The sequence below is a fragment of the Garra rufa genome, chromosome 3, assembly GCF_049309525.1.
Source record: "Garra rufa chromosome 3, GarRuf1.0, whole genome shotgun sequence".
Classification (NCBI taxonomy): domain Eukaryota; kingdom Metazoa; phylum Chordata; class Actinopteri; order Cypriniformes; family Cyprinidae; genus Garra; species Garra rufa.
Genome location: NC_133363.1, coordinates 6310249 through 6322672, shown reverse-complemented (window position 1 = coordinate 6322672; position 12424 = coordinate 6310249). Strand labels below are relative to the sequence as shown.

At 30.3% G+C, this 12424-nt stretch overlaps 1 protein-coding gene across 2 annotated transcripts in view; it reads right to left on the bottom strand.

Annotated features, from left to right (window-relative positions):
* usp53a (ubiquitin specific peptidase 53a) overlaps positions 1-12424 on the bottom strand; it is a 93046-nt gene that overhangs the window by 6210 nt on the left and 74412 nt on the right. For both annotated transcript variants that reach the window (XM_073836824.1, XM_073836822.1), the window contains exon 16: positions 2510-2561. In XM_073836824.1, coding sequence (XP_073692925.1) covers positions 2510-2561 — 52 coding nt within the window. The remainder of the gene's footprint in view (positions 1-2509; positions 2562-12424) is intronic.

The following is a 12424-nucleotide window of genomic DNA, read 5'->3' as shown; positions in this document are numbered from 1 at the left end:
ACACTACCAGTCAAAAGTTTTTGAACAGTAAGATTTTTAATGTTCTTTAAGTAAAGCTCTTCTGCTCACCAAGCTTGCATTTATTTAATCCAAAGTACAGCAAAAATTTTGAAATATTTTTACTATTTAAAATAATGCTTTTCTATTTGAATATATTTTAAAATGTAATTTATTCCTGTGATTTCAAAGCTGAATTTTTAGCATCATTCAGGGCTCCTGCAGATATGAACAAGTGAAATTTAAGACTTTTTAAGACCTTTTTAATACCACCTTATATCAAATTTAAGACCTAAACCTGTAATGGAAAGAGATATTATATTACATGCATATGTAATATTTAATGTGTTTAATGTAAAAAGTAAACAAAATTTCATGGCTGTCATAAATTAAATTTATTACTACGATATACAGTGAACTTTTCATATCAGCAGATACTATTCCACACAAAATATCCCCATAAAAGTACCACTAGAATTATCTGATGTAAAAAAAAATTCTGAAGCAATATTTTCATCAGTGCTCCATTAGCTTTTACATCTTAAATCTGCATATTTGATTTACCTTTATAAGGCCTTTTTTTTTTTTTTTTTTACTTTTGAAATGTATGCATTACCTTTGAAATTTATTTTACGAATTTATCAATAAATTCTAAATGGCTGTTAGCAGTGAGATTACACAATTTACACTGCAAAATTAAAAGTGAGATTAATATTTTAAATACATTTATTGATTTATAAATATATAAATTAGAAATGTTATATAAATACTGCGATTCTGTCTGACGACGCAGTAACTTCCACAGAGGGAGAAAAAAATCTACAGTTGTTAGCAACTGGCCTTAGCCAAGCCCTATATTCAGTTTTTTCAAGCTAAGTATCGCTAAACTTGCACTTCCCCATAGCTAAAAAGTTAAATCCATTTTACTTCTGCGGTACAATCCGAGAGAGACTCGCACCAATAACAGAAAGCTGATTGGCTATTGCATGCTGGTCTCATTTGTAGTTTAAATACAGCAAATTATATTGGGAATAGTGAAATAAAGAACTACAACACCACGGAAACAACCAAAAGAGAATTTAAATGAGCATTAGAGGTAGCGTTACATGGACATCGGAAAAATAAGACCTGTGTAAATGCTAGAACAGCGAATTTAAGACTTTTTAAGGCCTAAAATTTAGATTTTTTAATTTTAGACTTTTTAAGACCCCGCGGGAACCTACACCAGTCACATGATCCGTCAGAAATCATTCTAATCTGATATGCTGCTCCAAAAATACTTATTATTATGTTGAGAACAGCTGAGTAACATTATGCATGTTTTATCATCACTTTTGGTCAATTTACAGCATCCTTGCTAAATAAAAAAAAGTATTAATTTCTATCATTTCTTTCCCCAAAAATAAAAATGATACTGACTCCAAGCTTTTGAATAGTATAGTGTATGTTACAAAAGCTTTTTTTTTTTTTAATTTCAGATAAATGCTGATCCTTGGATCTTTCTATTTATCAAAGAATCCTGTTTTAAATATGGATAATACCAATAAAAAATGTTTCTTGAACAGCAAATCAGCATATTAGAATGATTTCTGTAGACGCCGATCACAGCAATACATTACATTTGAAAATATATTCAAACAGAATAAATCTTACTTTAAATAGTAAAAAATATTTCAAACTTTTACTGTTTTTGCTGTACTTTGGATTAAATGCAGGCTTTGTGACATCAAAAATCTTACTGTTCAAACCCTTTTGACTGGTAGTGTATTTCATATTAATTCATTATTCAATTATTAGATTAGATTGTGATTGATGTTTCTAAATAATTATCTATCTATTAAGTAATTATAAAAAGTATATATCCCTAAAACAATACAATCACACATCAATGTTCCATTTTTTGATAAAAAGTAATATTATTAAATATTATTGTAATTAAAAATGACATGTTTTTAATTTTAATATACTTTAAAATATAATTTATTTCTGATGCAAAGCTGAAATTTCATCAGCCATTACTCCAGTCTTCAGTGTCACAAGAAGATTCAGAAATAATTTGAATAATCTGATTTATTTATATTTATCATCAGTGTTGGAAAAAGTTGTGCTGCTTAATATTCTTTATAATATTCTAATATTCTTAAGATTCTTTGATGAACAAAACATTGAAAAGAATAGCTTTTATTCATGTGACATTGAAGACTGGAGTAATGGAGTAAAAAATCAGCTTTGCATCACAGGAGTAAATTAGATTTTAAAGTATATTAAAATGCAAAACCACTATTTTAAATTGCATTAACATTTTCACAATGTTACAATATTAATCAAATCAATTTAACCTTGATAAGCAGAAAAGTCTCCTTTAAAAACACACATATATATAATATTTTAGTCTAATTCCCAAATTTCAGTACACTGTATTTATGGTTTATACATCTGAATATGGAAAGTATAAATAAATAGCATGAGAAAAATTCAAAGCATCATGCATTCATATTTTCAAATAACGTACCTTGGAATAAGAGGACTCATGGAATGATCATGTGCTTTCTTTTGGTTGTCACCTAAAAGATAAACAGTTAAAAATAGTTATCTTTAATGTAGAGTTGCATTTGCATGCATTATTTTTTTAGTTTGTACTAATAAAATGCACATATACACATCTCAAACATTTCTGCATTGAAAGACCAAATCTCTAGACACAGACTGAGGCCGATTTCTGCCTGATATGTGACCGTGGGCGAGTGCAGACGTGTTATGTAAGGGGTCGGGGCTGGGGTTTTGTGTGGGTTCAGTGAGGATGTGTCTCAGTGGGGTCTCTGGCGGGCAGCGCTCAGCGGGCGGCTCTTGGCCTGTCTAAAGCACACAAGTCCAGAGAGAAGAGGCCCAGACTGGGCTATCCGGTTCAAACCGGCTTGTTAACAATGAGCTCGAGGGGTAACGCCATCATAAAAGTGTCTGTGCCAAGTGGGCAGTGAGTCTAAGGAGAGAACGGCAAAGCTTTCAATGTGTTGCTGTAGAGACCAAACCTTTAAATCTGAGCTGCTGTCAGGTGGACTGTGGGACGTATGACTACACAGATGCATGCTGGGAATGCATTCACATGCAACGGTGCATAAAAGTGTCAGGAAAAAAAGCAACAACTACAGTCTTTATTAGTGCGGCTTTTTATTTCAAAGATTTTAGGAAATCAAAAACATCATTAGTGGATTTTATATAGTGTACTCCTGACTAAATCATTTTAGCATTAAAAAACAAACTAAAAAACACTTCTTCTTCTGAACACAGACATGATTACCAGTCAAAAGTTTTTGAACTGAAGGATTTTTAAAATGTTTTTTTAAAGTTTCTTCTGCTCACCAAGCCTGCATTTATTTGACCTGAAGTACAGCAAAAGCAGTACAATTGTAAAATATTTGTACTATTTAAAATAACTGTTTTCTATTTAAATATATTTTAAAATGTCATTTATTTGCTGTGGTTTCAAAGCTAAATTTTCAGCACCATTACTCCAGTCTTCAGGGTCACATGATCCTTCAGAAATCATTCTAATATGCTGATTTGCTGTTCAAGAAATATTTTATTATTATTATTATTATTATTATTATTAATATTTAAAACAGTTGAGTGCATTTTTTTTTTCAGAATTCTTTTATGAATAGAAAGATCTAAAGATCAGCATTTATCAGAAATCATTATAAACTATACCTTTTAAAAGCTTGGAATCAGTATATAAATTAATACTTTTATGTAGCAAGGATGCTTTAAATTGATCAAAAGTGAAGACATTTATAATGTTACAAAGATTTCTATTTCAGATCAATTCTGTTCTTCTGAACTTTCTACTCATCAAAGAAACCTGAAAAAATTATACTCAGCTGTTTTTAACCTAATAATAATAATAATAATAATAATAATAATAATAATAATAAATGTTTTCTGAGCAGCTAATCAGAATATTAGAATGATTTCTGAAGGATCATGTGACACTGAAGACTGGAGTAATGATGCTAAAAATTCAGCTTTGAAACCACAGAAATATATTACATTTTACAATATATCCAAATAGAAACAGTTATTTAAAATATAAAAAATATTTTACAAATTTATTTATTTTTTGCTGTACTTTGGATCAAATAAATGCAAGCTCAGTGAGCAGAAAACACTTCTTTAAAAAACATGAAAAATGTCACTTTTGACTGGAAGTGTACATATACATAAGTGTTTAATAAATGAATGCGTTCTCATTTTATTAAAATAATTGTCTCTCTTCTCTCACTATTACTAAATAAGTAATATTATTACCCTTTTATATGCATGTATAAAAAAATATAAAAATAAAATTAAAATATTATAATTCTTTTTTTTTTTTTTTTTACATGCATACATTTTTTTTCTATTAAGGTATCTTAATGTTTCCTGCTCTGAATTCTTATTTATACAGGAAACACTAGAGGGCACTACAGATGAACATTTCACTTTACTGGGTCTACAAGTCAGTCATGAGGATTTCAGATTTTTCAGATTTCAGAGCCATACTTTGATCGCAACTTTAAAAACACTACAAAAATGTGAAACTGAACTGAACCAATTTCCATTTACTTGAATAACGCAGACTTTCAATGTAAAACAAAGATCAGCAACAGAATACAACATAAGAGAAAGCTTAATTCCTTAATTAGTCCTACACTTCCTTGGTATCATGGGACATTGTTTCGTCTTTGCATCTGAGTACAGTCACTGCCCTGATGTCAAGCCCCCTGAGATTCAGTGTGTGTATGTGTGTGTGTGTGTGTGTGTGTGTGTGTGTGTGTGTGTGTGTGTGTGTGTGTGTGTGTGTATCCGTACACATCGCCTTTCCCTCCTTCTGTTATTTTTTTTTCCTCCCCAGCGCATTAACAGCTAAATCCCTTTGGCTAGCATGCAATTATGAGAGGATTGGACTTTAGACCCCATTTTCTGTTTTTTCAAGCCTGTCGTGTTTAAGCTGCTAAGCCTCATGAGAAGAACCTCCGTTTGATGGCCATGACTTGCAATGCTGGAGTAACGTCATTGCAATGATGATGAAGAGTAAATAAAAATCTGACCATTTTTTTTATATATATCATTATCAGAACAATTATTATCAGAACTAAACCTAAAGCCATATAAAAAAGTTTTTTAACAGAAACAAAATAAATCAATGTATTAACAAATTAATAAATAAATAAAAAATTAAATATTACTCTTATCTCATTAAAATAAAAAAATAAACTATACAGACATATTTAAATAAATAAATAAATACATAAATATACCTATAAAATAGTGTCTTATTGGTACTAAAATGCCTATTTTAGTATGAGTATATTTGCTTATTTTAAATAATAAAAATAAATGTAATAAATAGATAAATAAAATATTACTCTAATCGCAATAAAATAAACATTTATAAAAATATATATAGACATATTAATTATAAGTATATACACACACATAAAATAGTGTATTTTTGGTACTAAAATAACTAATTTACTATAAGCATATTAGCTTTTTAACAGAAATAATAAACAAATAAATGTATATATATATATATATATATATATATATATATATATATATATATATATATATATATATATATATATATATATATAAACATACATAAACATATTTAAATAAATAATAATAGTACACATTTATTTAAGCTCTTCTTAACCGAAATAAAAATAAATTAATGTAAGAAATAAATATATTTTTTTAAATCTTTTTTATCTTATGTTTTTATCTAACTAAAATAACAATTAATCAAAATACTATATCGACATTTAAATACTATATATAAATATATAAAATAGTGTCTTATTGGTACTAAAATGACTATTTTAGCATAAGTATATTTGTTAAGCTTTCTAACAGGAATAAAAAAGAAATAAATTTAATAGATGTAAATAAAAATGAACTATTATCTCACTAAAATAAAAATTAATCATAAAAACTATAGACATATTTAAATTAATAATAATAGCACGTTTATTTGTTAAGCTTCTAAATAAAAAAATACATTAATGTAAGAAATTAAAAAATAAATAAATTAAAATTAAACATTTGTCTTTTTATCTCACCACAATAATAATTAATCAAAATGCTATATTGACATTAAAATGCTATATGTGACCCTGGACCAGAAAACCAGTCATAAGGTTAAATTTTACAAAACTGAGATGTATACATCATATGCTTTCTATTGATGTATGGTTTGTTAGGATAGGACAATATTTGACTGAGATACATCTATTTGAAAATCTGGAATCTGAGGATGCAAAAAAATCAAAATACTGAGAAAATCACCTTTAAAGTTGTCCAAATTAAGTTCTTAGCAATGCATAGTACTAATCAAAATTTACATTTTTATATGTTTACAGTAGGAATTTTACAAAAAATCTTCATCAAACATGATCTTTACTTAATTTCCTAATGATTTTTGGCATAAAAGAAAAATCAATAATTTTGACCCATACAATGTATTTTTGGCTACTGCTACAAATATACCCCAGCGACTTAAAACAGTGCCTTATTGATACTAAAACTACATTTTACTTCTGTTTTAGTCAGTTTAGTATTTCAACTTTCAGCCAAGGCACACTTTCTAAGTTTTTAATCTAACATTTACATTTGATTCTTTCATCTTTTTAACACAAACTTTTTAATACAATATTTCAGTTATTAACAACAGAACTACATTTATTTGCAAATTTGAAAGTATAAATTAGATCATCACCAGCTGCCTAAAATAATTTTATTTTAACAGGGTTTCTGCAGATATGAACAAGTGAAATTTAAGACTTTTTAAGACCTTTTTAATACCACCTTATATGAAATTTAAGACCGAAACCTGTAATGGAAATAGATATTATATTACATGCATATATGTCATATTTAATGTGTTTAATGTAAAAAGTAAACACAATTTCATGGCTTTCATAAATTAAATTTATTACTACGATATACAGTGAACTTTTCATATCAGCAGATACTATTCCACACAAAATATCCCCATAAAAGTACCACTAGAAATATCTGATGTAAAAAAAAATCTGAAGCAATATTTTCATCAGTGCTCTATTAGCTTTTACATATTAAATCTGCATATTTGATTTACCTTTATAAAGGCCTTTTTTTTTTACTTTTGAAATGTATGCATTACCTTTGAAATTTATTTTATGAATTTATCAATAAATTCTAAATGGCTGTTAGCAGTGAGATTACATAATTTACACTGCAAAATTAAAAGTCAGATTAATGTTTTAAATACATTTATTGATATATAAATAAGAAATGTTGGGTGTGGAGGCATACTTTTAAACACACTAAACTACCAGCAGGTGGCGGTAAGTCACTTCATGAGCGAGTTATTTCAACTGATTCGAGCAAAACGCTGAATCAGAGCAAAACGTTGCTTGGAGAATACTTCTGCTGCGATCCTTGTTTGGAACTATTTTCATTGGTGAAACAGAACAAAACAGTGGAAATATTTTGTCTAATATGTAAGTAACTACTTGTATATTGAGCTAAAATTAATGTAACATTTGTAATTGTGAGAATATTCAGCAAAAAGCTCACTTGGTATATTACTGAACTATATCATGTTATAAATAAACTATACATTTGAAATTTTTACCTCAGTTTGTTTCTTTAGAGTGCTGTTACATTCATTTGTTTTAAAGTATGTCACAAATAGACCAGAAATGCACTATCCATTATCAATTTCTGTTTACGTTGAATGTATTAAAATAGGAATCTTTCTTGCCTTTCGCTGCTTCCCTAGTTGTTTTGGTCACTTCAGTTTTAATAAGGCGGTTTGTTCGGTTGGGCAAGTAAAAAAAAAAAAAACATTTTAAAAGTATCTCGAAGGCTGGCGGTCAGCTAGCTCGACCTATATTTATTATTATTATTATTATTATTGAGAACATTATATACAGAAAAAGGTAGTTTGACCTGTATTCTGCTACTGCGATTCTGTCTGAAGACGCAGTAACTTCCACAGAGGGAGGAAAAAAATCTACAGTTGTTAGCAACTGGCCTTAGCCAAGCCTTATATTCAGTTTTTACAAGCCAAGTATCACTAAACTTGCACTTCCCCAAAGCTAAAAAGTTAAATCCATTTTCCTTCCGCGGTACAATCCAAGAGAGACTCGCGCCAATAACAGAAAGCTGATTGGCTATTGCATGCTGGTCTCATTTGTAGTTTAAATACAGCAAATTATATTTGGAATTGTGAAATAAAGAACTACAACACCATGGAAACAACAAAAAGAGAATTTAAATGAGCTTTAGAGGTAGCGTTACATGGACATTGGAAAAATAAGACCTATGTAAAATTATTTAAGACCTAGAACAGAGAATTTAAGACTTTTTAAGGCCTAAAATTTAGATTTTTAAATTTTAGACTTTTTAAGACTTTTTAAGACCCCGCGGAAACCCTGTTTAAAAGCACTGCCTGACTCATTGTCATAATGTAAAAGCATTGGCTGATTCACAATTATTCAATTAATATTCATGTTCCCCACAGGACATCCTTACACATGAAGAAATGAGCTCATAGATGGCCCTCACAGAAGTAGAGGCAGCGATCAGACTGATGGGTTGGGAGTGTTAAACTTCGGCCGTACGTCAACACTCGACATCTGAGCCAACATGAGATCACTGCCAGCTCAGCACAGACACACACACACACACACACACACACACACACACACACACACACACCTGTTCTCCAATGAATCAAGCCCAAAACAATTCACCAGCACAATCAGATGGACACACGTTATCTCTGAGATGACAATAAGGAGTGTCCAATTAATGCATTACAGCTAAATTAATCAATTTCCATCACCTCTGAAAGGGAATATAACTCCACGGGGAATTTCTTGCCAAGTAATACATGCAAATATACACGAGTATTGATATGCATCACATCAGACAAGACTGAACTAGATCTGTCCACCTGCCCAAAATAGATACAGATGTCTAAGAATAAATATTTTCCACAGTGCAACAGGATCTTTCTTAAATGCAACTTAGAGAAGGTCTCTTCCTGCTATTAATGTGCCATACACGCTACATACACTACCGTTCAAAAGTCTGGGGTCAGTAAGACTTGTAATAGTCTTTAAAGAAGTCTCTTATGCTCATCAAGGCTGCATTTATTTGATTAAAAATACAGAAAAAAACAGTAATATGGCAAAATGTTTTTACACTATAAAACAATGTTTTTTTATTTTATATACTTTAAAATAGAATTTATTCCTGTGATGAAAAGCTGAATTTTTATCAGGTGTTACTGCAGTCTTCAGTGTCACATGATCCTTCAGAAATCATTCTAATATGCTGATTTATTATTGGAATGATCAATGTTGGATAATATCAACAACTATTTTTTGAAACCTGTGATTTTTTTTTTCAGGATTCTTTCATTAATAACTAGTTTATTCAAAATATGAATATTTTATAACAATGTAAATTATCTATTATTAACTTAATACATCCTTGGTGAATAAAAGTATTAATTTCTTTAAAAGAAAGAAAGAAAGAAACAATAAAAATGTACTGACCCCGAACTTTTGAACGGTAGTGTATATATTCATACTTTTACATTGAGTGAAAATATAAGCAAGTATAAGTAATACGGATTAGTGTCAAAAACTTAAAACAACAGGAAAAGTAAATGCATAATAAATTACGGTGACACACACTTATTATTTTTTCCACTCAATTACAGTTTGTTGTAATAACAAGATGTCACTTTATGAGCATTTTACCTGTACTTTTGAGAAAAAAACACATTGTCAAACAGAAACGTAAACGCAGCGACCCATCAAAATAAAAGTTTGGTGTGACTTGACAGAAATATTACTTAAATGTAATGATATTATTCCTAATATTTAAGGAATATTTACCAGAATTTATTTACAAGAAAATTGTAAATACAAAAAAATAAAAATACAAATAATTCTTTATAAAATCGAATTAGTCCTAATACATTAATAAGACACAGATCACAATAAAATTTAATTTAAGAAACATTTTCAATTAATGAAGCTTTCTGATTAATATTTTTAAAGTAACCATTAAATAGAGACTAGAAAAATTCTAAACTGGAAAAACGGAATCCAGCAAAATAAAATGAATTTGGAAAAAAATAAAACAGAATTTGGGATTAAAACTAATTTCACAGGGCACTATTTTTTTCATTTGTGTCCTTGTTTTATTGTGTTTGTCCTTTAGTTTGTTACCCGCATCTGTGTTCATATTATTATTAACAAAGGTAAAATAACAAAAATGAATTAAATCATGATACAAACTGTTATTGTGAAATAAAATTACTACATCATGAAATAAGATTTGGCTTTTTCTGTCATTCTATGTTTCTGTCGTAGTATCGGTTCAGTAGTAGTATTGAGATATTTTAGTCAAGTATTGTATTAGAGTCAAAATTTTGGTATTGTTACAACACGTGTTCAGATCTTCGCAACTTTGACAGAAGCTACAAGGATAAAGCCAAATCTTATTTCATGATATAGTAATTTTATTTCACAATATCAATTTATATCATGATATAGTTAATTTTTTTATTTTATTTTGTTATTAATAATAAGAACATGCAAGTAATAAACTAAAGGATAAATACAATCAAACAAAGACAAAAATGAAATAAATAGTGCCCTATGAAATGTTTTATTAGGGCCCGAGCCCAAAAGGGCGAAGGCCCTATTGTTCTTCTAAGGATTCTTATTAGGGCCCGAGCCCAGAATGGGCGAAGGCCCTCTTGTTTTCCTAAGGATTCTTATTTTTTTTTTTTTTTTTTTTTGTTAACCTTCCGGGCACTTAAGGGGGTCTTAACATGCTCAAAAACTCTTGAAAATTTGCACACATGTCGGAATCTGCGGCCATCAGGACGTCACAGAGGCTGGTACCGGGGCGTGGCAAGGGGACTCTACAGCGCCCCCTGGAATTTTTAGGGCCATATAGCACACATACTTGAACGTACACGTATGAAACTCGGTACACATATAGAACTCATTGAGCTGAACAACTTTTGTACTCTATGTCATTTTCTTAACGCAACAGGAAGTGAGATATTTAGGGCTGTTTAAAAAGCGCATGCTCTGGAATTTAACGTACTCCTCCCAGGATTTCCATACGATTGTCACCAAACTCGGTCAGCATGATCTCAAGACATTGGGGACGCTAAATTGCGAGGGGATTTTTGATATCTCGAACGGTTTGGCCGTGGCAAGGCGACAAAGTTATGGCGAGAAATGAGAAACAGGAAGTGTCTAATAACTGTTGCACACATTGCCTGATTCTGATGAAACTTCACCAGATTGTTCGTTGTATGATGCCGATTCCATAAATGTGACTATTATGAGTCAAAGTTATAGCGCCACCAACTGGTAGCAGGAAGCGTGTCATTTTCAAAATGCGTTGAAATCAGCCTCTTAATTTTACTTGATTTTCTTCAAACTTCATAAAAATAATGTCAAAACACGGCCGATAAGAATATGTAAAGGGTACGATGATAAATCAAATGCTGTTGCCATGGCAACGTGTTAAACTTTAAAATTAGATTCCTGTCTTTTCGAAGCAGATAACATGTTTAGAATTTCATGAAACTCAACACACACATCAATATTAATGATAGTTAGACAATGGCAAAAGGTCATAAATGGGCGTGGAGCAGGCACTCTATAGCGCCATCTTTTGACAAAAGTTGGGGGGTTAGTTTTTCCTACAGTCACCAAACTCTGTACATATATTGTTCTCATCAATCTGGACAACTTTCTAAATCAAACTCATTAGCTAAGACCAACAGGAAGCCGGCTATTTTGATTTGAATGTGGATTTTTGGAAAAATCAGGCTGTAAACAAATTCACACTCCTTCTAAGAATAACAAGGTATTCACACCAAACTTTTTTAACATGAAGAGAAGATTCTGAAGATGTTAAATTGCGAGCGGATTTGGGATATCTTGAACGGTGTTGACGTGGTGATTTTTTAAAAAACATAACCCTAATTTTTTATATCTTTAAAGTGCAGCATCCAAACTCTTTAAAACTTTTTTCACACAGAGATCTAATCATTATGAGCAAGTGCTGGTAATATCATAGTTATTCAAGCTTCTATGAATTAAAGAAAATTAAAAAAAGAAATCAGTAAACTGTTGTCACTGGGCTGACAGTCTGTGTTGACACTAAGAGTGACTGAAGGGGGGAGGGGTGAAAGGGAGAGAGACCAGTGGAACATGCTGTTTTGCTTAAGACCATCTTTGAGGAAGATGCAATTTGCACATTGCACATTGCTGTAGTTTAATCTGCATAAATAAGTCTGAACTTTGAGAGTCTGATCTTTGAGAAAATATAAAGGGTCACGAACTCTTTCATTCTT